This window comes from Bipolaris oryzae (assembly GCF_000523455.1).
Source record: "Bipolaris oryzae ATCC 44560 unplaced genomic scaffold scaffold_28, whole genome shotgun sequence".
Lineage (NCBI taxonomy): Eukaryota > Fungi > Ascomycota > Dothideomycetes > Pleosporales > Pleosporaceae > Bipolaris > Bipolaris oryzae.
The window spans coordinates 1-24,372 of record NW_006911304.1 but is presented as its reverse complement, the minus strand read 5'-3'; the positions used below and the strand labels follow the sequence as shown (position 1 = coordinate 24,372).

At 51.7% G+C, this 24,372-nt stretch overlaps 10 protein-coding genes across 10 annotated transcripts; 6 read left to right on the top strand and 4 right to left on the bottom strand.

Annotated features, from left to right (window-relative positions):
* Positions 1 to 588: 588 nt before the first annotated feature.
* Positions 589 to 3,896, top strand: COCMIDRAFT_3073 (uncharacterized protein; the record flags this gene model as incomplete). Its single annotated transcript, XM_007687278.1, has 3 exons — positions 589 to 935; positions 993 to 3,699; positions 3,753 to 3,896. 3 exons carry the CDS (start codon positions 589 to 591, stop codon positions 3,894 to 3,896), a joined length of 3,198 nt encoding a protein of 1,065 aa, XP_007685468.1.
* Positions 3,897 to 4,291: 395 nt separating this feature from the next.
* COCMIDRAFT_34506 (uncharacterized protein) lies at positions 4,292 to 5,969 on the bottom strand (the record flags this gene model as incomplete). Its single annotated transcript, XM_007687302.1, has 3 exons — positions 4,292 to 5,126; positions 5,192 to 5,489; positions 5,570 to 5,969. The coding sequence occupies 3 exons, from the start codon at positions 5,967 to 5,969 to the stop codon at positions 4,292 to 4,294; spliced, it is 1,533 nt and encodes a 510-aa protein (XP_007685492.1).
* A 1,214-nt stretch (positions 5,970 to 7,183) lies between these two features.
* On the top strand, positions 7,184 to 9,129 carry COCMIDRAFT_88650 (glycoside hydrolase family 20 protein; the record flags this gene model as incomplete). Its single annotated transcript, XM_007687319.1, has 2 exons — positions 7,184 to 8,605; positions 8,698 to 9,129. 2 exons carry the CDS (start codon positions 7,184 to 7,186, stop codon positions 9,127 to 9,129), a joined length of 1,854 nt encoding a protein of 617 aa, XP_007685509.1.
* Positions 9,130 to 9,312: 183 nt separating this feature from the next.
* COCMIDRAFT_3070 (uncharacterized protein) lies at positions 9,313 to 10,860 on the bottom strand (the record flags this gene model as incomplete). Its single annotated transcript, XM_007687277.1, has 2 exons — positions 9,313 to 10,564; positions 10,622 to 10,860. 2 exons carry the CDS (start codon positions 10,858 to 10,860, stop codon positions 9,313 to 9,315), a joined length of 1,491 nt encoding a protein of 496 aa, XP_007685467.1.
* A 254-nt stretch (positions 10,861 to 11,114) lies between these two features.
* On the top strand, positions 11,115 to 12,397 carry COCMIDRAFT_34503 (uncharacterized protein; the record flags this gene model as incomplete). The annotated part of the gene is made up of 4 exons (XM_007687301.1): positions 11,115 to 11,175; positions 11,221 to 11,879; positions 11,939 to 12,065; positions 12,123 to 12,397. 4 exons carry the CDS (start codon positions 11,115 to 11,117, stop codon positions 12,395 to 12,397), a joined length of 1,122 nt encoding a protein of 373 aa, XP_007685491.1.
* Positions 12,398 to 14,429: 2,032 nt separating this feature from the next.
* Positions 14,430 to 16,137, top strand: COCMIDRAFT_88589 (uncharacterized protein; the record flags this gene model as incomplete). The annotated part of the gene is made up of 3 exons (XM_007687318.1): positions 14,430 to 14,960; positions 15,016 to 15,870; positions 15,955 to 16,137. The coding sequence occupies 3 exons, from the start codon at positions 14,430 to 14,432 to the stop codon at positions 16,135 to 16,137; spliced, it is 1,569 nt and encodes a 522-aa protein (XP_007685508.1).
* A 301-nt stretch (positions 16,138 to 16,438) lies between these two features.
* COCMIDRAFT_3067 (uncharacterized protein) lies at positions 16,439 to 17,941 on the bottom strand (the record flags this gene model as incomplete). Its single annotated transcript, XM_007687276.1, has 3 exons — positions 16,439 to 16,566; positions 16,646 to 17,249; positions 17,306 to 17,941. 3 exons carry the CDS (start codon positions 17,939 to 17,941, stop codon positions 16,439 to 16,441), a joined length of 1,368 nt encoding a protein of 455 aa, XP_007685466.1.
* Positions 17,942 to 18,675: 734 nt separating this feature from the next.
* COCMIDRAFT_88616 (uncharacterized protein) lies at positions 18,676 to 19,738 on the top strand (the record flags this gene model as incomplete). Its single annotated transcript, XM_007687317.1, has 3 exons — positions 18,676 to 18,853; positions 18,920 to 19,344; positions 19,403 to 19,738. 3 exons carry the CDS (start codon positions 18,676 to 18,678, stop codon positions 19,736 to 19,738), a joined length of 939 nt encoding a protein of 312 aa, XP_007685507.1.
* A 703-nt stretch (positions 19,739 to 20,441) lies between these two features.
* On the bottom strand, positions 20,442 to 21,027 carry COCMIDRAFT_88724 (uncharacterized protein; the record flags this gene model as incomplete). Its single annotated transcript, XM_007687316.1, has 3 exons — positions 20,442 to 20,812; positions 20,865 to 20,935; positions 21,005 to 21,027. 3 exons carry the CDS (start codon positions 21,025 to 21,027, stop codon positions 20,442 to 20,444), a joined length of 465 nt encoding a protein of 154 aa, XP_007685506.1.
* Positions 21,028 to 21,737: 710 nt separating this feature from the next.
* Positions 21,738 to 23,744, top strand: COCMIDRAFT_3064 (uncharacterized protein; the record flags this gene model as incomplete). Its single annotated transcript, XM_007687275.1, has 3 exons — positions 21,738 to 21,986; positions 22,056 to 23,266; positions 23,318 to 23,744. 3 exons carry the CDS (start codon positions 21,738 to 21,740, stop codon positions 23,742 to 23,744), a joined length of 1,887 nt encoding a protein of 628 aa, XP_007685465.1.
* Positions 23,745 to 24,372: the final 628 nt, after the last annotated feature.

Below are 24,372 nucleotides of genomic sequence, written 5' to 3'. Positions count from 1 at the left end.
GCTTTGTTCGGCTTCTTCTGTTGCGTTTCCTTTGCACTGTTGCAGCTTGTCCAGACAGGCTTTCTATTCCTGTCTGCACCACCCTACTGTGTACACTACGTACTTACTTACTTACACACCCACACCCACACCCACACCCACACCCCTGCAACCTTCAAAACATCAACTACATACTATCAGTCTGCTCATCAGCCTCTGCCCTTGCATCGGCTGTTGCATTCGCCCTTCCGCAAGATAACGTCTACACCATTGCCCTCTTCCGCTTCCCCAGGCCAGGGACTGTCGAAAGAGCGGTGGCTTTCTGCCCAATTGCCTCTGCAGTCGTTATCCGAGCTGCGATTCAACTAGAGGTCAGCTAGCGTCATCACTGCTGGCCAGAGGCTCCCAGAATAGCGGTGGATCCGTGTTACACACAGAAACTTCCGCTGTTGCTGCTGCTGCGCCCTCTGGCTCAAATACTCGTACAGGTCCACTAATCCCCTCTCTAGTTTTGGACACGGCCGTGCCTTGCCCCTCCTCCTCCTTCTCTACTCTCTGCCCCGCTACCCCTCGTCAACTCGCGTTGCACATACACAAACACCATTCACAATGGCGTCCACACCCAATGAAGGCTCCAATGGCCAAGCGCCCCAGCACAAGCAGCTCGAGCAGCTCCTCAACACGGCCGATCGCCGGCCCTCTCCACTACCCACACATCTGAGCGCACCCGGCTCCTCAGGACACTCGACCCCCCGAATCATCCCACAAGAAGGCTCCGGCGGCTCTGGATATGTCGCCCCAGTCTTCGAGGGCAAGGAGAAGCAGATGGAGGCCGTCATGGACGGCGTCGAGGAAAAGGGCTTCATGCCCCCAGAACTCGTCGAGTCCGAGACCAAGTGGTTCTACAACGAGCTCGGCATTGACGACATGTACTTTGCTACTGAGACTGTCGACGCGTAAGAATCCTTGTTTCTCATACATCCAAGCCCATGATGCTAATGTCAATCTTGCAGAATCGTAAACCACATCCACTCGCTCTACGCCGCAAAGGTCGCCGCCTACGCCAGAGACGACAAGCGTCTTGAGATCCGCCTCGACAAGGAGGCCCCAGACCACGCTGTCTACATTGACACCAGCAGGCCCGGTGTGTCTGTCATAGATGGTCCGCAATACGAACAACGCATAGGCAAGAAGTACCTGGCTGCCTCAAAACCCGGTCTTGCCTACCGTGTCGAGAGTTTCCGCTCCGAAAGCCCGCTGCCAGGAAGCGAAGACCAGCAACTCCGATGCTACTTTGTCTACCAATGCGACTTTGTAGACCCCAGCCCCAGCGAGACCGAGACCAACCTCGAAAAGATTGGTGACAAGCGCTTCCTGCAAAAGGCCACTGCCAACACAAAGGCCATTTACCAGCAAATTCTCCAGGTCGCCGTAGAGCGCACTGGACCCGTCATTGACCACTACGACATTGAGGGCTCTCGAGACAAGCGCCTGGTTGTCGGTTTCAAGCGTGGAAGTGCTCTTGGTCTCTTCAGCGCCTTGAGCGACCTGTACCACTACTACGGTCTGACGACATCACGAAAGTACGTCGAGCAGTTCTCCAACGGCTACACCGTCATGTCTTTGTATTTGCGCCCGCTGCCCGGCGCGGCTGGTGCCAAGCACCCTCCCATTGAGGCGTCCATTCACCAGATCACCAAGGAGGTTTCGCTGCTCTACTGTCTCCCACAGAACAAGTTCCAGACACTCTTTGCCACAAGCAGACTCAGTCTGCAAGAGACCATCTACGCACACTGCGTCTGGGTCTTCATCACCCACTTCCTCAACCGTCTTGGAAGCGAGTACACTGCCTTGTCAGCAATCTTGGACTCTGAGAACAGCGTACACGCTGAGCTGCTGGCCAAGCTCAAGCGTAGGTTGCGTGCTGAGACGTTCACTGCCGACTACATCTACGAGATCATCATGGAATACCCCGAGCTAGTCCACACTTTGTATCTCCCCTTTGCAAAGACCCACTATGTCCAGACCCGTGGCCAGGAAGACGACTTCCTCCCAACACTGAGTTATCTCCGTCTTCAGGTCGACAAGGTCCAGACCGATGCTGAGTTGACCGACACCATCAACAAGGCGGTAGTCAACGACCACCACGAGATGGTCATGACCTCTTTCCGCGTCTTCAACAGCTCCGTCCTCAAGACCAACTTCTACACCCCTACCAAGGTTGCTATCAGCTTCCGTCTGAACCCCAACTTCCTCCCACGCTCAGAGTACCCTCAGCCGCTGTACGGAATGTTCCTGGTCATTGGTTCAGAATTCCGTGGTTTCCACCTCCGCTTCCGTGATATCGCTCGTGGTGGTATCCGTATCGTCAAGTCGAGGAGTCAGGAAGCATACTCTATCAACGCACGCTCAATGTTTGATGAGAACTACAACCTTGCAAACACACAACAGCGCAAGAACAAGGATATTCCTGAGGGTGGATCCAAGGGTGTTGTGCTTCTCGACTTCAAGCACCAAGACAAGGCCCGGGGTGCTTTCGAAAAGTACATTGACAGTATTCTCGATTTGCTTCTGCCTCCCACCAGCCCTGGTATTAAGGACCCTATTGTCGATTTGCACGGCAAGGAGGAGATTTTGTTCATGGGTCCCGACGAGAACACGGCTGATCTTGTCGACTGGGCAACCGAGCATGCCCGTGTCCGAGGTGCGCCATGGTGGAAGTCCTTCTTCACCGGAAAGAGCCCCAAGTTGGGTGGTATTCCTCACGACCGTTACGGCATGACTACTTTGTCTGTGCGCGAGTACGTCAAAGGAATCTACCGCAAGCTCAACTTGGACCCCAGCAAGGTCCGCAAGATGCAAACTGGTGGCCCTGACGGTGACCTTGGATCAAACGAGATCTTGCTCAGCAACGAAAAGTACATTGCCATTATTGATGGTTCAGGTGTTCTTGTCGACCAGAACGGCATCAACCACGAGGAGCTTGTACGCCTGGCCAAGGAGCGCAAGATGATCAACCACTTTGATGTGTCGAAGCTTTCGTCTGAAGGTTACCGTGTTTTGGTTGATGACACCAACGTGCGACTACCAAACGGAGATCTCGTCTATAACGGCACAACTTTCCGCAACACCTTCCATCTCCGCAGCGATATGCACTACGACACATTTGTCCCCTGCGGTGGCCGACCCGAGTCCATTGACCTGTCCACCGCCAACAAGCTTATCGTCGATGGCAAGTCGGTCATCCCATACATTGTTGAGGGTGCAAACTTGTTCATCACCCAGGACGCCAAGCTCCGCCTTGAGAAGGCTGGCTGCATCTTGTACAAGGATGCTTCAGCTAACAAGGGTGGTGTTACTTCCTCCTCGCTTGAAGTCCTTGCATCCCTGTCATTCGACGACGAGAGCTTCATCAAGCACATGTGTGTTGGAGAGGATGGCCAGGCTCCCGAATTTTACAACAACTATGTCCGTGAGGTCCAGAAGACTATCCAGAACAACGCCCGTCTCGAGTTCGAGGCTATCTGGAGGGAGCACCAGGCTACTGGTCAGCCACGAAGCGTTCTTAGTGACACGCTGAGTACCGCCATCACCAAGCTGGATGAGGAGATGCAGAACACGGATCTCTGGAAGAACATTCAGTTCAGAGAGTCGATTCTGAAGGAGGCACTTCCCAACATTCTGCTCGAGAAGATTGGCCTCGACAAGATTATGGAGAGGGTAAGTGTTGATATTGAGATGCGGATACGAAGCAAAAACTAACACACAAACAGGTGCCAGACAACTATCTCCGTGCAATTTTCGGTAGCTACCTTGCCAGCCGCTTTGTTTACGAGTACGGTGTATCAGCTAGCCAGTTTGCTTTCTTCGACTTTATGAGCAAGCGCATTTCAAAGGGTGACAATGCTCCTCATTAAAGGGAGCGAGGATATGTGCATAGAGCATCGTAACCTTGAGCAGGCGTTTGGATTGGATACAAAAAGTTTGATTTGTTTTTTTGGAGGTCGAAAAGGAAGAGATATTCCCTGACCATGAACATGACTAGCGGCGCTTATAGGGCTCACTAGTGTGAGGCTGCTAATGGGCGGCTTGTTGTGCCGTTACGAATGAATGAATGAATGTGAATTGTTTCGAGATACTTATTGTGATCGAGTTGTTCAAGTGTACATCAGGAAACTTGTATGTCATTTTATCGTTATATACTTGCAAAAAACATATAGAAACGAGGAGCGTATCAGTCGTTACTAGAGAGAGAGATATCAAGAAGAAACAAACGCTACCCTCTCTTCCAATCCCCCCAGCCTACCTTATTTCACTTGAAAACAACCTTGACCTTCTTGGCAGGCTGCAACACAATATCCGTATGCATGCCCGGCTCCACGCCACCCATCCTATTCTCCACCGTCTCAAACCGCTGCAACAAGCGCACAAGCGTATATCCCATTTCCGTGAGCGCAAACTGTTGTCCGATGCAGATCCTGGGGCCTCCGTTGAACGGAATGTACGTCCAGCTCTTGGGCGTCCAGGAGTCCCAACGATCTGGCGCGAATGCGGATGGTGGGGGGAACGAAGCGGATGTGGGTGGGTACAGGTCTGCGCGGCGCTGCATGACGAGGGTGGAGTAGCCGATTGCGGTGCCTGCGCGGATGCCGATGGGGAGGGTGCCGTCGGGGCCGCCGCCAACGGGCAGTGTAGTATCTTTTACGGCCATGCGGATGTTGTACGGGACTACGGGGTAGAGGCGGAGAGTCTCGTTTATGACGTGCTGGAGGTACTTCATATTCTTTAGATTCTCGTACGTGGGTTTGTTGTCGAGGCCGACGGTGTTTATGATTTCCTGGCGGAGTTTGGCGGTGATGACTGGGTCGACGGAGAGGTGGTAGATTGCCCAGGTTAAAGTGCAGGCGGTTGTGTCGCGGCCGGCGAGAAGGATGTTGACCATTTGGTCGCGGAGGGTGGAGCGGTCGCGGGTGTAGGAGGCGAGGGCGTGGAGGAAGGTGTAGTCTTCATCGTTTTTTGAGATTTTCTCTAGTTCATCTTGGGAGAGGGCCAGGGTGCGGTCGATGAAGGTGGAGACGAATTTGTTGATTTTTTTGATGGAGTCGTAGAAGCCCATGTAGCGGCGAGGGATAATCCAGTTCATGGGGCTGTGAGAAGAAGTTTTAGTTGTGAAATGGAATGAGATGGGGGATGGTTTTGTTGTTTTACATACCCAACTCGGGCGATGAGGCTCTGGACACGCTGGGCGTTGTGGAATGCATCAGCAAATTCAGTCTTTGGCTCTTCGAGGCTGCCGACGCTTTCGCCCAGGAGGAAATGTGTGGCTGCGTCCAGAGTATACCTAAACATCATGTCGAGCACATCGGTTTCTTGGTCATTGCCAATCTTCGAGATAAGAAGCTGGGTATGCTGCTCAAAAATGTCAATGTCGCTGAGGCGGTCCTTGATAAATTGCGGGCGGATCAGCTGGCGTGAGTTGTGCCATAGCTCGCCGTCAGTGGTGAAGATGCCTGAATGGGATACGTTAGCTTCTGTTGTCTAGTCGATTGGAAAACAGCATCTTCCGCACTAAACGGTTGTCTTGACATACCGTGGCCCAAAAAGTCATACCAATCTTTGGTGAATTGCTCTCCCTTGCCATAGTCTTTAAATTGAGTCGCCAGAATAGCTTTAATATTCTCCGGTTCTGCGGTCAAGATGAGGCGATCGCTGCCCCCAAACTCGACGGTGTAGCGTCCGGTCGGGCACTCCTTGTTGAATATGTCGGTCCACAGCTCATAAATTCTATCATCCAGCGCGCTCTGGATAGTTTCCCAAATGAGGTCAAAATTCCAGGGGAGGTAACTCTTTCGGATCGGCGCGCGAGCGCCCAATTTCTTGATTTGCGCATTGACATAGAACTTGCGGGCGACGCTGTAACTGATATAGAGGGCAGCCAGGGCACCGACGAGCTGGGGCATTGATAGATGCATGGTGTCGAGTTGAGCCATGGTGGGCAAAGTCTCGAGGACTGCTGTGGAGCTTTCGAGGATGCAGGCAGCGATATGTACCTAGTAGCAGCCTTCACATGCCGCAAGGCAAGCACGGCCGTAGAGGGTGGTCGGCTAAGTGTAGTGTACTCTAGCTCCTCAGTATGGAGAAAGATGCCGAAATTTTCATGCGCCATTGTTAAATTACACGTTCCACTTGTGCGGGATTGGCACTTTCCTCCCATCGCTTAGAGATAGTCGTTATGACCTTGATGCCTTCATGTTTACGCCATTGAGACGGCGTCTCCTTCGTTTTGGACCTCGGGTATGACGTCCCAGAGGGCTCTTGTCGTCGCACGAGTGGCCTTTGTCTCGCATCTTTAACCAAACTGGACAACACGAGGCCCGTGTGACCTAGCAGGCAGGATATGAAAGCGGGGAAATACGATTCTGGTTACTCAAGGTGGGGATGTTTCGCACGGCTTCGGACGGACTGTACAAATCGCATAGTTCCCAGATCTGTACAAATGCCGAATGTCATGACGAGACACGACTGCGTCAGTCTTCTTCTGCTGGTTGGGGCATGGCAGGCTTGTCTATCCTCTCCCAATGTTAGTGTTGAACCTTGTGCCGTTGATCGCAGGGGACATACGTAGCCGACGTGCCGCGATTTCTGGGTTGCTGACGCCAACCATCTCTTGTCAGGCCAGCCGTCGCGGCATTGGCAGAGGCCCGCCAAAGTGAGGCCGCGTATGAATGTTCGTACAAGCAACAGATTAGTGGTCGTCTGTAGCACATCTGTGCACTTATACATAGCTGATGACAGGGCTGCAGCAGAAGTGGAGGCTGAACCCCGGCACGTTATCGTGCCTCAACCAGACACCCCACCATGGTACTATTCGTACGTAGCGTTGTCTTGGCTAACCCTCCGAGTACTACGCTGTACGTTTCTCCAGCCTCAAGCTCAACAACAGCCAATTGAGTTTCCACGCGGCAAACAACGGAACCAGGAAGCCCCTGGTTGCCTCTATAACAAAGTTCATCACTAGCCGGCTTCAGGGGATATCGTTTAGGGGGTTATCGAATCGGACCTACATTGTCGTGCACCAGCCATCATCAACAATTAGTCAATAGTTCAATCATTTCTTTCAAAAAGCTTCGCAGAGCTTATGTCGTCTTGTCATTTCATTTGGTTTTGATCTCTTCATCCATTCGTTTCATCCATTTGCTGCACAATGAAACCCCTTGTAGTTTGTTCTCTTTTCACGTCATTGGCCGCTGCCATATGGCCGCTCCCTACGTCGTATGAGCACGGAGATGCTGTTCTCTTTATCAAGAAGGATATTTCGTTCAACTGGTACAAGGCTGGTGCAAGCAATGTAGGCCCATTCACGGATCAGACACCCTTCTTTTTCGCATCAAACTCTGACATTGGACCTCCTTTTCAGCAAAGTACAGCACTGGAACTATACAAAACCTATACAGATGTATCAGCCACCGACAAAGCCGACGACGGGGCGAGCGACAGTGTTTCTGGCGATGACATTGTCAACTTTGCTATCAAATCTAGCTGGAACATAATCTTCAACCAAAACCTCTACCCATGGAAATTCCGTCCTCGAGCCTGGAACGAACCATCACCTGGAAGCGCATACGTCTCTCGCGTCGACATCAAACAACTTTCCGTCGATCCACAAAATATTGGAAAGCCACAAGCTGGCGAAGTTGACGAATCCTACAGCCTAACCTTGACAACAGAAGGTATAGCTACCGTCAGCGCAAACTCCAGCATTGGCGTAGCACGCGGCCTAACAACATTCACACAACTCTTCTTCGCCCATTCGAACAAGCAAGATTTATACACACCCCTTGCCCCAGTCACCATTTCCGACGCCCCAAAATTCCAACACCGAGGTATCAACCTAGACGTCTCCCGCAACTTCTTCCCCATCAACGACATCAAACGCCAAATCGACGCCTGCGCCTACAACAAAATGAACCGGTTCCACCTGCACGCCACAGACTCTCAATCCTGGCCCTTGGAGATCCCCTCCATCCCCTCTCTCTCCGCCAAAGGCGCATACAGCCCCGATCTCGTATACACAGCCTCCGATTTTGGTGACCTACAGCGATACGCCGCACTCCAGGGCGTACAAATGATCACAGAGATAGACATGCCAGGTCACACAGCCAGCATTGGGTATAGTGACTCTGATCTCCTCGCCGCATTTAACATTCAACCAAACTGGGATACCTACGCGGCTGAACCGCCGACGGGTACTTTAAAGCTTAATTCAACGGCTGTAAGCAAGTTCCTCAATACCGTCCTCGACGACTTACTCCCGCGTATACATCCATATTCTGCGTACTTCCATACAGGTGGCGATGAAGTAAACAAAAACGCATACAGCCTCGATGACACGGTGAAAAGCAGCGACTTCGCCGTCTTACAGCCCCTCATGCAAGCTTTCGTAGACCGCAACCACGACCAGGTCCGCGCCAAGGGCCTCATCCCCATTGTTTGGGAAGAAATGCTGCTAGACTGGAATTTAACACTGGGTTCCGATGTCATCGTGCAATCATGGCTCAGCGATGAGTCTGTGGCGCAGATAGTGGGCAAGGGCCATAAAGTACTCGTTGGAAATTACAATTTCTGGGTAAGATATACTGCCCTTCCTCTTTCTTCCCACCTTCATGTACCCTAAGAAAAATCGTGGTGCGAGGAAGAAATTGCTAACGAAAGAAATAGTACCTCGACTGCGGCAAAGGCCAATGGCTCAACTTTGATCCATCAGTTAGTGCAGATAACTGGCCCTACAACGACTACTGCGCCCCCTTCCACAACTGGCGTGTAATCTACTCGTTGGATCCGCTCGCCGGCGTACCGGAAGAATCGCAGCATCTTGTTCTCGGGGGCGAGGCGCACATGTGGGCTGAGCAGACGGATGCGGTGAATGTGGATCAGATGGTTTGGCCGCGCGCTGCGGCTGCGGCGGAGATCCTGTGGAGTGGGGCTAAGGATGGGGAGGGTAGGAATCGCAGTCAGATTGAGGCGGCGCCGCGGTTGAGTGAGATGAGGGAGAGGCTGGTGGCGAGGGGGGTGGGTGCGAGTGCGATTCAGATGCCGTATTGTACTATGGATGGCGTGGTGTGTCAGTTGGGGTATGGGGGCAGTGGATAGTAATGTGTTATGACTTGATATGTAGAGACGGAGGAACATGTTGTATTTAGCTCATTAATCAATTTCCCGTACATCCAAGCGAGGGAGTTCTCTTGATATATCCAACATCGGCGTGGATTCTACATCGTCAACACCAAAGCGCCTTTTTCCCTTTCATTTCTGTCATACAACACAAAGTCCCCTCTAAAACTCCATTGTATCCGCCGCCTCTTCCCTCTCCCTCTTGAGCGCGGGCTTCTCCTCCTCCAGCAAGCCTGCAACAAACCGCTTGAAAAAGTCTACATAAGGTTTCAGACTCGTCTTCTCCCAGTCCTGCACCTTTTTGTCCGTCTCGTCGCCAGTCCAGTCGTCAATTTCTTGCAGTAATTGTGTGACTGTTGGTACGCTCAATGGATCGAAATCTTCGACTTTCCGCGTGTCAATAGGTACACAGACTCTCCCTGTGCCGGGATGTATTACAAACGGGCTCTTGAGTAAATGGTTCAGTTTCTTAGAGACCTCGGCATCGAGACGGGGATACGTGTATTCTAGAATGATGTCTTGCTTGGCTTCCCGAAGTTCTCTGGGTGTCTTTGATAGAGCGCCGGATTCGGCGAGGGTATTGATATCGGACCATTTGGAGGCGCTGGGGCGTGAGGGTGCAGCACTCCATTTCTTCTGCAAGGCAGCTTTGAGGGTAGGATCGGGGAGTAGATTAAGGAGGTGGGCTGCTTTTTCGTCACTAGCCCAGGGATCTTGTTCGGCAAGAATAGACGTCTGGAAGTGCTCTTTCAAGATTTCTAGACTGCGCTCCAGATGTGGGTGGAGGGGTCGCCGGGCATGGACTTTCTTGCCGCCCTGGTCGCCTCCCTTGAGGAGTTCGAGATAGCTGGCTACTGAGCGGCGTCTCTGGTCATCCATCTCTCGTGCACGCTTATCGCAAACCCAAGCGTGAGCACCACGACGACCAGAATAAACCCAGAGTATGTGCTTGAAGCCAAAGTCTTCCCGCAGAGCCACGTCGATGGTCTTGATGGCCATTGTGATGAAGCCCCAGCACTTGAGACAAATGCTTGCACCTGTGCAGCATGTTCTGATGTCGTCGTAATCCGTCATATCGATATCGAAGACCAGCTCCTTCATGACTGGACGAAAGGCGCTGGCTTTTCGCAGCGTCTTTCGATCTCTGGGGTTTGTGCTGTACATGGGGCCGATTTCAAAACGGGAGGGAAGCATGCTTATGCACTGTTTCCGTAGTAAATCCGAAGTCGGAAAGGACTGGTAGCGCAGATATGCATCGTTGGGCAGCGTGAATGCGAATTCGCGGTGGGCAAAGTCGTTGCTCGGGGTTACGGAATGGTTGAGCCATTGAAAGAGGGGGCGGAAAGGGAAGAGGCGCTGATAAAAGGCGCGCATGATATCAGGGTCGGAGAAGGACGACTTGGAATTAATCTTGCTGTGTGAATGTCAGTTAACGAGCATCAACATTGTCGTGGGCCGGGCCGGGGCATACATTGGGGCAGGCTGCGATGCATCTTCTTGCGAGGTGGGCACTGGTGCGCTCGAAGGGAATTCTGGGTCTGAATCTACGTCGTCGAATATTTCCTCGAGCTTGACTTTGCTCGTCTCTGATGTGGCCGCTGCTGGCACGTCTTCCATGGCGACATCTTGGGTTTCTGGTTCTGGCTTGACATTGTCGGTCTGCGGTGCGTCTTGTGCAGGCGTCGAATCTGGCGAGATTGAGTGCGGCATTGTGGATACCATGGATTGATCTGAGTCTGGCAGGTCAAGGCGTTGGATTGTCTATTGGAGTTGAAAGGCTCCGTCACGGTCAACGCGTAGAGAGAACGCGGGCGCGCGTTTTGGCAGCAGGGGTACCCTTGCGCGTCGTTCCTCATTTACTTTCCTCATTCGGCCAACCATCGCTGACTACACTACGTTTGTCTTCATCCATAATTATCTGGATATCTGCAGCACACACTATCTTCAGCCTCATAAGATTGGCAATGGAAGAGGAATATATGGTGTCCGGGGATGGATGGATTTCAGATGACAGCAGTTTCTATGGTACGTCAGGTGCATCTTGAAGCCCCACCCGCTAACAACTAGAAGGCACAGAGGAGGAGCAACAGCATCAAAGACGGCGCTGTGCAAAGTATGATGTGAAATCGCTCTGGCGTGCTCGCTCCAATGATATCAACGTCATCACGATGAATGCGAGGGCTCAGCTCCTTGCAAAGCCTACTTCCAACAACAGCGCAGCGCCGTCCAAGAGAGGGGAGTGGGGAACATCACCGGTTACACAAGATCAGACATGCAAGAAACCTAGTTCCTATCACAAGGACTTGGCGCAGGAGCATCTTTTAACGTCAAACAAGCGTAAGCAAGAGTCATCATCAGAACAATCATCCAAGCCTGAGTTGTTCAATCGGCTACAAGGGCAACTCGATGCGTGGCAACTAGGCGAATCTGTGGATGACTTTATACGCCGCCTTCCACCACTGACCACCCCCATCTCCAAATGTCCCTGGATCTGGGCTGAGAATCCTCATCGCAACCCTCACGACAAGCCGCCATATCCCAATGTTGCTGACTTCACGAATCGCGGCATGCAACTGCTCCACGAGTCTTTAGAGAGTCGCCATAAGATCCATGAGCTAGGTGCTACACAACCAAAAGGAAGCGTGACCAAAAAGCTCAGTCAAGAAAGCGACTCCTTGCAGGCGTGCATCGCTAGCATAGCGAAAGACACTCACGTTCTCTCTGGAAAAGTAGGTGGAAGCAGACTAGAGCTGACTACCTCATTTCTTGTATGTCTGACTTTGTGTAGTGGATGTTATTCCCCAAATCTGTCGATGTTACCCGAGTTTGGAAACAGATCGTAGCAGGTGTCATCGAAAACCGACTTGGCTCTGGCTGCAAAGTGGCAACAGATGATGGAAAAGAGGAACGGCTGAGTGCGTGTGGCGGCACTCCCAAATACTAAAGATTTCCTTGTGCTAACGGTATCGCAGTCTGTGTCTACACCAAAGACTTTCAAGATACTCAAGATGTTCTTCGAGTACTCCGAGAGCTGGAAAACATGGGCTTGCTCTCTGCAGGCCGACCTATCTACTACAAGCCTGATGCCTATACTTACCTGGATCTCAGGCGCGAAAATGCAGCCGAGTACGGACTGCAAGCGAGTCTTTATAATTCCCGCTCAATGTTGGCTAACAGCAAAGGGACCAAGTTATCTCCCCGAACCCAGAAGAAACGGGGTATACTTGATGGCTATTTCGGATCGTGAATGGTTTTTGCTGTCGCTATAGTGAAGAAGAGGGTTGCCAGGATACCGTATACAGGATGTACGCATGTGATGCAACGCACCGATAACTAGGTGAGGATGCTGACGGGCTCCCCACAAAGTCCTTCTCAGCAAGACTGGTAACTTCCCTTTTCGTCCTTCTGCCCTCTTCGCCACTATTTAGAGCCTGTATGTTTCCTAGTCGTTGTTGAACACGTAGCAAATCCTTTACGGATCATGTGTCAGAACCAAGGTTCTGTCGGACGGTACTGACCAGCAATTTTCCTCTTTTCCCAGAGCAAACACCCCGCTTGCGATGCTCAACAACGCAGCTACCAGGGTGTTTGCGCACCATGCTGAATCGCCATTGTCTAGAGCCTTCCAGAGAAACGTAAGCAAAACATACCCCTGGGTGTGTAACGCGATTGCAAAGTCCTTACCGCTACACGACGTCTAGCCAATGCAGAGGCAATTTGTCACATCGTGTCTGCAGAACATGCTGGCCACGACGACGAAATGAGAGTAGCCGAGGCTGCTGAGCTGCTCGTGTGCAAGCGCGCCACCGGGAGTTGCAGAAAGCGCTGAGCGTGCAGTTTTTGTTACTCGATAGCTACTTGGGATCGGAGCTCTGGACGCCGTAGTTGGCCGCTTGTCCTGGATGACTCGAACCGACAAACCAGAATACTAAAGGGCCACGGAGATGGCCGAGCACCCATCTCGGCCACCTCATGATGTTTCTGGCCTCATTCTTTTGATCAACATTATAATGTCGGTGCCTGAACACGGTTATGCTTGTCAGGACGCACGAAGCCAGACGAGCTACAGCAGAATCGGAATGCGTTTGGGAATTCGGTCGAGAACATGCGTTTCGGGCAGCTCCGGGAGAAGCCAGTCCATGCGTGTCGGGCTAGGTAAGCGGTTGCGGTGACGAGAGCCAACTTATTGGATTTCCGTTACTCGATAGAAATAGAAGGTACGCGCTGCCTGGCATCTCCTTAGCTTCTCCGGAGATGTCGGGCACTCTCCCGGTGGCCTCAAGACTCACAGCTCTTTTATCCATCAGGTTAATAGCCAAGAACAAGGGAGCTCTCTGTTCCTCGACAAGACACAAGCTGCAAAGAAATATCCGGCGGTGTATTCTGGACCATGCCCTGGATGCTCGAGGTTCCACGGGTATTATGACGCTCAACCGGCTGCCCTGCGCTAGGCCTTGTGGGCCTAATCGGAGCGATCTACTGCATGCCTATCGTAGGGGAGCCACATCCTTGCATTTGCTTATCAGTAAACACATGCACGTCTCCCAACACCACCATTTGAGCCAGAGAAGCAATGTGCGTCTCTGGGTGCTTTGCAATCCCAACAACTGCAATGCTATATTTTTGAAGGGAAAAATAGCATGAGAATAACATATTATAGGTCACACCGAAGAGCCGATACCTATGAATAGGGAAGATATTGGCTCGTATCTACACTAGAGTTGACCAACACAAGACAGGGTCGAGACGCATGGTCAGAGCGGCCGCGATAGCCTCGCCTCATCGTAGTTACTCGATAGTATCGAGCAATATGTAACGCAGGGCGCGCCGGTGGCCCACCATCCCGCGGCGCTCACGTTAGCGAGACCCATACCTCGAATACAATGCTTCGGGGGAAGCCCGGGGGTGGCTCCTAGCCATGGACAGATAAGGGACTGTACCCCAGATTTTGGCGTTTTGACAGTCGGTATATCTGACTATAGGATTCTCTTTTGACAAAGAATTCAAGCCTTTCTCTCCTAGCACTATTCTATCCCATTTGTTCCCAAAGACCTCGCTTCAGTCCTCTTTTACACTTACTGGCGCTTCACTTACAGCGTCTTATCAACGCTTATCTGCAGCTCACCGACGACAGCCACCTTAACTTCCCCGCGTTCGCCGAAACCGGCTTGTGGCTGTATATAGCTCTTACCTTCCTGACGCGGTGTTATATATCCCCACGTCTTCTGTCTTTACTTCTTTGGCATTTCCGCTCTAAATTCATTCAACACAATCCCAGCATGGCTCCTCACGCAACGACACCTCCACCCACTTCTCAGGCCCAGCCACTTCATCCCATTACCGTGCTGGCTTCTTCAAGAGCTGTCGTTGGTGGTCGAATTACAGAGGCTACCATTATTGTATCCAACAATACTGGTAAAGTAACGTCCATCTTTCACTCAGTGCTTCCTCAAACGCACTTCCCTGAAGGCACACCATACACAGACTACTCTCCACACATCTTATTGCCTGGACTTGTTGATGCTCATGTACATCTCAACGAGCCCGGCCGAACAGAATGGGAAGGCTTCTGGACTGGTACCCGAGCAGCAGCTTTTGGTGGAGTTACCACTGTCATCGACATGCCATTGAATGCTATCCCACCCACGACTACAGTTGAGAATCTCAAAATCAAGTGTGAGGCCTCGCAAGGAAAATGCTGGGTCGACGTCGGCTTCTATGGAGGTATCATCCCAGGCAACTCAGGCGATCTTAAGGCACTGGTTAAAGAAGGTGTTCGAGGATTCAAAGGCTTCTTGTGTGAGAGTGGTGTAAGTCTACTATGCTCGAACATTCAATCATGTGACACTAACACTCGCCATGTAGGTTGAGGAATTCCCGGCCGTATCCTCACTCGACATTGAGAAAGCACTTCTCGAGTTGAAAGACTCAGCAACCACTCTCATGTTCCATGCTGAGATGATCCCACCCATTGCCGACTCCGTAGGCGACGTAATCCAAACCTCGGAGCCCCCTCTCGCTCCCAAAGGTGCTCTAACCTCCTACGACACCTTCCTGCAATCACGACCCCCTGCCTTCGAAACCTGCGCTGTAGCTGAGATCCTCTCCCTAGCTCACCTAGCCCCTGAGCTACAACTCCACATTGTACATCTCTCCGCTATCGAAGCCATCCCTCTGCTCCGCAAGGCGCGTGCAGACGGCGTCAAAATCACAGCAGAAACATGCTTCCACTACCTTGCTCTCGCCGCCGAAGGCATCAAGGAGGGAGATACACGCCACAAGTGCTGTCCCCCCATCCGCTCGCAATCAAACCAAGACGGCCTCTGGGAAGAACTCCTTCAAGACACCGCCGACGGCGTCATTCAAACCGTGGTATCTGATCACTCTCCTTGCACACCAGACATTAAACTACTACCCGCACATCTCGCGCCTGCATCGTCGTCATCAGAAGCGTCCAACAAACCCGAAACCCAGGACTCGGCAGCCAAAGGCGACTTCTTCGGTGCATGGGGTGGCATTTCGAGTGTTGGTCTTGGTCTTCCTATCTTATGGACTGAAGGTACCAAGCGCTTTGATAACAGCTCCTTCTCCATTGAAGATATCGTGCGTTGGTGCTGCAAGAATACCGCCAAGCAGGTTGGCTTGGAGCATAGCAAGGGAGATATTGGTGTGGGATTTGATGCTGATATTGTCGTGTTTGATGACGAGGCCGAGTTTATGGTATGTTCCCTCCCTCCTTTTTTTTCATAGTACCACTCTTCCGCGTTGTGATATTCGAGTCATATGACTAACTAAATTTGGCAGGTTGAACCCAGCACCATGCTCTTCCGCAACAAAGTCTCGCCATACGAGAACAAGACGCTCAAGGGCGTCGTGCGCGAGACTTGGCTACGCGGTCAGCGTGTTTTCTCGCGCGCAGAAGGGTTCTCGGAGAAGACTGGGCCGTCGGGCAAGTTGTTGCTTGAGCCGAGGAAGATGAGTGTATAGGCGCGATGTCGATATGGGCGTGAGAACCAAAATATGGTTGTTGTTTTACAGCTGCATAGATGGCGTTAGATGGGTTTCCTAGCATTTCCGAGCATTCAGACATTCACACGATAGACAAAGTTTTTCCCACAATAGAAAGAAACAGGTCAAATCTCTCATCTTTCCAGTTCTTTCTCAAAGCGAAACATATGGTACAAGCCTTCTTCACCAATTACGTCCCGTAGATCGCTATGCGCCTTTCTCGCGCAAAAAAATTGAATAATCGGCTTCGTTCTAACCAGGGCAGCGGGGCTAAAGAACTCTACAAGTACTTCTTTGGCGCCGAGTCTCTCCTCCTCTTGTACAGCATGTATCCGCCGGTAATCGTAATTTGGACAGCAACGGCAATGAACAAAAAGGTTGTCATGCTGGGCCCCTTGCTGGTAATGGCTATTTTGAAACAGAGTCAGTTCTGAATCAAGCAAAAAACAAAAAGGATCAAGATATCAAAGAAGAAAGAAAAACTTACCAGCACCCATCAAATGCGGCAAAACCTGAATAACGCCATCCTGGTTCCTCTCCAGCGCCCGATGGATCTGATTCATCATTTCCTTGAAATCCTTGGACTCCAAATCACGTAGGATCTGTGCCGTGGCGCGTTCCACCTTTTCGACGTTGTGCATGATACCGGAGCCGCGCGCATCGATTGAATGAACGCGCTCAGTTATCTCTTTCCAGCGCTCGTTGTTTTCTTCGGTGAGGGTATCGACGGCTTGCTTGACTTCGTAGACGCGGTGGAGGAGGGTTGCGAGGTGGTGGTCGACCATTTGGACGCGGTTGTGGAGATCGGCGAATTGCTCTTGTTGGGCACGGATGGTGTCTGCGGAGACGTCGTCGATTACCTGGGGGAAGCCGTTTTCTGACGTGCCCTTGGATTGCTGCTGTTTTAGGTGCTGTTGCTGTTTCTGCTGCTGCGAGTTTGCGTAGTTTGCGTAGTCCTTCTTGTTGGGGCTGGGCGGGTTGGTAATGTGCGAGTTTATGGTGGATACGACGAATTTGTGAATTTCGAATGAGTCTGGGCTCTCAGCGGATGAGGCGCTGATTCCGAAGTAGTAGCCTTCAGGGAGTTCGACCTGGAGGAGCGATTAGTATACTGGACAACTGAAGACCATAGGCAAGTCCACCGTACCTTGTCTGTCTTGAAGCAGAGTTGCCCGTCGACGATAACCTCAAGGAAGCCTTGTGCATGATGCATCTTGATTGGTGTAAGCTCGCCACGGTTCCTGTATGCATAGTCGCATTTGCCAAAAGCCAGCGTGTCTGGGTCTGGGTGGGACTTGATGTCCTTTGTTCCGTCGTTGAGAAAACCACGGATAGATCCTCCATGACCTTCGTACTGGTCTATGAGCAATACCAGACCATCAAACTTGGGCGAAGTGTACAAGCTTGCAGGTGTCTCGTGCGCCTGTGAGTCCCTCACATACCAAAACTGCAGGTTTCCACCTCCACGCTCCATTCCCGTTGCCCTAAAGTCTAGTTCTGCAGTCCAATCGCCTTTGTGGTACAGCGCATCCTGAGCCCATATTGAACCGCGCCTGTTACCAGGGTATGGAGGTGTAAGAATGATGCGATCCGAGAGTATCTGCGGTGTATAGTCGTCTGTGCCTTGGACCACGAAGTGAGGAACCGAGTGGTGATCAGGTGTGATAGATTCGCCAGATTTGTACCCGAAACTGAGATTTTCCATGACATGGTCGGCCCGTGCCGTGTATACAGCGAAGGCTGACCAAGCAATAGTCCGTAGCGATCGCGATGTAACGTACATGGTCGAGGTAGGTGACAGCTCTGTCCTGAATGACAATGCTTTGGAATGGAGACGGTGTACGGAAGGCTGAAGTCCTTTATCTACTAGTCTCAGGTTAACCCGCATTCAATTGAGTTCTGTGATGCAATATCAAACCTACGTCGTGCTCTATACAAGCGACCGCGCCTGCGTCGCCAGGCTCCACACAACTCACAAGATGATTGCTTTGGATATGGGGAAAAACAAATAGGAATTGGGTATCACAGAAGGACAGCAATGTACAAGAATCGAAAAGTGCCACTAGACGGACAGAGAGAGGACTTAAGAATCGATGTGGGCGAGAGGCTTATGGACAGCTGTGCTTTAAGGTTACCCCATATCACATTGATTGGGTGGTCCCTGCGCTAACACGATGCGACAGCCATGGCAAGCCCCTCTCAAAGATGAGACGGCAAGGCCGTGAGGATATTCAGTTGCCAATCACGGAGTAATAAAAATGTTTCAAGCCGTTTGCGCAAAAGAATCGAGACATTGTGCAGACAAGAATAAACAACAAGGCACAAGACAGACACGTAGTGCAATGATGTCGCAATGCGGAGGGTCTGGCTTGGCGCGGGCGCTGGTGGTCGGGGGTCATGATTCGCCGATGACCATTTTCTCCATCGTTGATACCTCATCACCGAGCTCATCCGCTATTGTTGCCGCCTGGACGCCTCACCCCACCCCATCCTCGCCCTCTTACCTCAAAGACCAACATGGCCTCACCGGATCCAAAGGAGGCGTGGTCGCGCCTTCAAAACGAATTGACACGACGAAGCGCTCGATTTGGAGGGGCTGGCGGCGGCGGACCACCGAGGGGCGTCTTTGGAGGCCTCGGAGGATTGTTACTCGTCGGTGGTGGAATTTGGATGGCAAATAATGCGCTGTTCAATGGTATTTTTCTCTTTGCGCTAGAGCGCATGCCCAATTCTATGATCATGAAACGCTGACCCGCTACAGTCGATGGTGGCCACCGAGCAATCAAGTACACCCGAATTGGTGGCGTGCAGAAGGAAATCTACAGTGAAGGCACCCACTTCCGCATTCCCTGGTTCGAGACCCCCATTACCTACGATGTGCGCGCCAAACCACGAAATGTCGCTTCCCTCACCGGCACCAAAGATTTGCAAATGGTCAACATAACTTGTCGTGTATTGTCAAGACCGCGGGTCGAGGCGCTTCCTCAGATTTACAGGACATTGGGCACGGACTATGATGAGAGGGTTCTGCCATCTATCGTCAATGAGGTCTTGAAGAGTGTGGTGGCGCAATTCAACGCCAGCCAGCTTATCACACAGCGTGAGAACGTTAGCAGGCTAGTACGCGACAATCTCGTCAGGAGAGCCGCTCGCTTCAACATCATGCTTGACGACGTCTCCCTAACAGTGAGTAGCCCTTTTCAGAATCTCCCCCTAAGCCTCGCAATTTACTAACCCACCTTAGCACCTTGCTTTCTCTCCCGAGTTCACTGCCGCTGTAGAGGCCAAGCAGGTTGCCCAGCAAGAAGCCCAGCGTGCTGCTTTCGTTGTCGACAAGGCCCGCCAGGAGAAGCAAGCTACCGTCGTTCGCGCCCAGGGTGAGGCCCGTTCCGCAGAGTTGATTGGTGACGCCATCAAGAAGAGCAGGAGTTACGTTGATCTACGAGAGTTCGAGAATGCAAGGAGCATTGCCAGTATCTTGCAGCAGAGCAGCAACAAGATCTACCTCGACAGCAAGGGTCTGGGTCTGGATATTAGCCAGAGTAACGCCGACAAGGAGCAGAGGGCGAACAGGAAGTAAGCGGATGATACGACAAGGACGATGGACCCCCAACTCTTCTTCGCGCATCATGATCATGTATAACTACCCTTTGGGAAAAAGCGAGGTGCAAGCGTGCAAATGCGTAGCTTTCCACTCATGTCTAAATAACAAAATATACTAACTTCACCCATGGCTGTGACTGTGAATTACCTTGCCGAATATGAAACTTGATTCTTTACTCTCATCTTTGAGAGCATGTGCACATTTCTATTGGACTTTCTGATGATTGTATAAATCATTAAAGAGTGCACTAGCTGAGGCATACGCTCCAATAACAGCAACGCAACGGATCAATGTTGAAACACATCAAGCCAAAAATAGGTCATTCGTCCGGAAGACGCCATAGCAACAGGTAACCGACCACATCCGCTCAATTAGTACTACTATCAGGTTATCAGCAATCAGCCCACTGGTCCTAGCGCCACCAATACAAGCTTTCATTCCACCAAGCACGGACAACCATATTAGCGAATAGATTGTGAACCTGACGTCAGTGCGGACAAGACAACATTAGCATTCACACATAGAGCAATTGGCTCTTCATCTGGTCCATGACAAGTTTTTTTTGATTGATTGATGTTACATGTCCGACAATGCGGTGGAACCTATTCAGCTCCTCCCAGCCATGCCATAATGCCGTTACTCGTTATCGATCGTGTCGCGTACCCCTGTCGTGGCGCGCTTATTTGGCCTCGTCGAAAACGTAGGTGAGGTGGCACTTTCCGCAGTACTGGCGGTTGTGCATGGCGGCCATGAAGACACCAGCACCGCACTCGGGCTGGGGGCACTCACGGCGGAGGCGCTCGATCTTGCCATCACCGTCGACCTTGTAGTACTTGAGGACAGCTAGCTTGGTCTTCTTGCGCTTGTGCTTGATCTTCTTGGGGGTGGTGTAAACCTTCTTCTTCCTCTTCTTACCACCACCACGGAGACGGAGCACCAAGTGGAGGGTCGACTCCTTCTGGATGTTGTAGTCGGCAAGAGTGCGGCCGTCCTCGAGCTGCTTTCCGGCGAAGATGAGACGCTGCTGGTCCGGGGGAATGCCCTCCTTGTCTGGGGAATGTCAGATGGCGAAGCCCAAGCATCTGCGCTCAGCTGTACGTACCCTGGATCTTGGCCTTTACATTGTCGATGGTGTCGGACGACTCCACCTCAAGGGTGATAGTCTTGCCCGTACTGCCAGCGTGTTAGTTCTCAATGAGCTGCTACTGCTGCTGCTGCTGCTGTGCGCGCGAGGCAACTTACAGGGTCTTCACGAAGATCTGCATGGCGGCCTAAGCAATCGTGTCGTGATTGCTTTCCTCAGCGTGATGCAGAAAGGGTGTGAAAAGAAAAAGTCGGGCGGGAAAGTGCTCGGGTGGATGAAATTCGTGTGGATCTCGTAAGCGAGCGCGGCGGGCGGCGAAGTAGTCCGTGCGCGATGCAGATCGAAAAGCACGTGATTGTGCCCAGGCGCGGTGGATACACTAGCGCCAGCCTCGGCCATGGGCGGCTAGCCGTCGCTGGGGTGACGGATATGCCAGCGATTGTTGTGTCCTGACCTCATACGGTAATACTCAGCTGTCCCCGCCTGCGCTACTTTTATTATCCTCCACTTTACTCTCCATCTTCTGCACCCACACTTTCTTCATCTCTAGTATCAATTGCTTTGTTTAGCGACTTACACTAAAACACTTCTTTGTCTTGAGACTTAGTCGCACAGGCTTCGGCCCATTACTTACTTGACGCAGGCTATTGGGAGATTGCATCTGTACTGAGGATACCATAAGGACACCGACCGCCCGGCGGAGCGCCGCTTGCACTGCGTGAGGTAAGTTTGGATATCCATTTATTCCAGCGTCCAAGCTCGCATACTCGACACCGCGACTTCAAAGTAACATAACCATTAACATAAATCAGTTTCGGACCCAATAGGACTTCCCCCATCCTCGAGAACCGACTCCGGACTCGACCTGCATAAGATATGCTGTCCACAAATATGCCAGCCGGCATTCAGCGCCAACGGATTCAGCACCGTCGACAAAACTCGACACCAACTGTTTTCGACGCGCCTACAGTACGCCCATCGCCTGCTAAAATACGACGATCACACCGGACCGGCATGAGCTTGGATCTACGCGGCCTTAACCTAGACTCCATCCATGCCGCGCGACAAGCCCAATACCAGGAATACACCCAACGACCAGGACCCTTCGACATCCCCTCCTTCCAGCAGGAAGACAGTACGGTAAGTAATACTAACAATCTAGGACAATCATCACAGCATTCTATGCAAGTAGCGCAGACGCACAGACAGCCCCAGCCGGGCCCCCAGGACACCTTCTTGGCATCCCCAGTACAGATCACTTCATCAACACCGCGGACTCCCTCAAGGTTAACCCGTGTGCAATCTCCCACGCAGCTTCCCTCTTCCCCCTCTAAACCCCCAACTGAACAGCAATTGAAAGAACTCCACGAGCACATTCAGTCTGTGTATGGCTCATGTGGACAAGTCTTCATCAACATTCTACCTACACCCACTTCGACCCCACAAAAGCCAGCGCAGTTGCCTAGCCATGAATCTTTCGGTCAAAACAGTCTCTCAGCTGCCTTTACTGGCATGAACGACATCAATCTCGAGCCTACCTCAAAAGCCATGACATTCGACTTTGAGAACCCAGAGGTGGACCTTGGTTACGACTCATCTTCGTACTACACCTCCGACGCCTTGTCGCCATCACCCGCCTCTTCGCCACGACAAAAGCCTGCTCAATCTATCTTGGAGAACATCGAAGAGAACCAAGAGATGGTTTTTGCGCAATCACACGGCTTGTTGCCTACTCCCCAAAGCGCAGTGCCCATCAACAGCTTGCAAACACCCATTGAACAGTTTGCGCCTTCTCAGATGTTCAACGACCTGGATGTGGACGCTAGCTACGAGTACACTGGTATCGCGCCTGAGGAAGTCCAAAGATACATTAGCGAGCAAGACGCGACAACCGGCAAATGGACTTGCCTGTACCAAGGCTGCGGCAAGGTCTTTGGACGAAGGGAAAACATCCGATCGCATATCCAAACGCATCTTGGTGACCGCCAGTTCAAGTGCAACGGATGCGGTAAGTGCTTCGTTCGACAACACGACCTGAAGCGCCACGCAAAGATCCACTCTGGCAACAAGCCATACAAGTGCCCGTGCGGTGCAGGGTTTGCACGACAAGACGCTCTTACGCGCCATCGCCAGCGTGGCATGTGTGTCGGTGGATTCCCCGATGCAGTTCGTCGACAGGCCAAGCGTGGCCGACCGAAGAAGAATCGGCCGGATATGGAGCAACGCGTCGACAAGGCCAGCAGAACGCGACGTGCCCTTGTGTCAGCACCTTCATCATCAGCCGGTTCGCCAAACTCGGATGCCCGGTCCCCTTCACCGCTAGTTGGCTTTGAGCCAGCTCAATCACAAGATCTCCCTCAGCTGCTTTCGGACTCACAGAGCTATAATGACTCCATGCACTCTTCTGTAGATCCTTTCAGGTTAGTTTCTCTACCAATCCTGCCACCCTCCAAATCTGACACACAATACAGCTTTGAGGCCTCATCAAGTCCTTATCCCGAAGATGCTGGCCTCTCCCAGTCGAGCTTTAGCTCAACTTCCTATGCCAATGACTCTGCGTCTATGAACATTCTTCAGCAACTCTCTCAGCACTCTCATACACCCCCAATGTCGCCTGCTGATATGCGTCCAAACTCTGCTGGGTCGCCAAACGACTCACATGCGCCCGTCGAGCCGAGTCCCTTGAAGGCAACGTCATCTCCTTCGCGGTCGTCAGTCCAGTCAAGTCAGTTCACAACACCACCAACCTCACCGATTGAGTCCAAGGACAATCTGGATGAGCTCTTTGACAGCATGCCCGATACTTCTTACTCGCAGTTTGACCTCGAGATGAAGGCAATGAGCGACTTTACTTCTCTGGACTCGTCGGCGTACGACCTTTTGGACTTTACTGTGTAGAACAGTCTTCCTAACATGAAGACATTTGCGAGGCTGTATGATATTGTTTGGGGATGTTACGAACATATAATGACTTGGCGTATGTGTAATCTCTGGGAGATGGTCCGACGCATTTATTTCAAACTCATGGGACGGGCTCTCAGGATCTTGGCATTGTCGAGAGATTTTTTTTATGAGAGAAACATGTTTCGCTTCTTCTGCTGCCACTGTAGGGACCGTAGGGTGTAGGCTTACGCTCCTTTGTTCGGCATATTTGTTATTTTAAAAAGGCGTATACGGTTGGGATATCTGACGGTTGAACGCGTGAATGAGTGCAGGATGTCTGCCAGCGACATATCTCAATGTCAGACGAGCGCCTCCGTAGCAATGCGACAACGTTTGGATGCTTTTCAATTGAACCTCATCTAATTCTTCCATATACCTATCCCAAGACCATGCAAGTGATTGAACAAATAAAATAAGCATAGTGGAGAGATCTAGTGTTTGGTGCCGTCGTCGCAGAAACACGAATGCCCTGGGTCAGCTTGTAACGTTAAGGATCAGTCATCCGGCCAGATCAGTCATCCGGCCAGATCAGTCATCCGGCCACCCCACCCAACTTGACCCAACGCTCTACACTACAACAGTT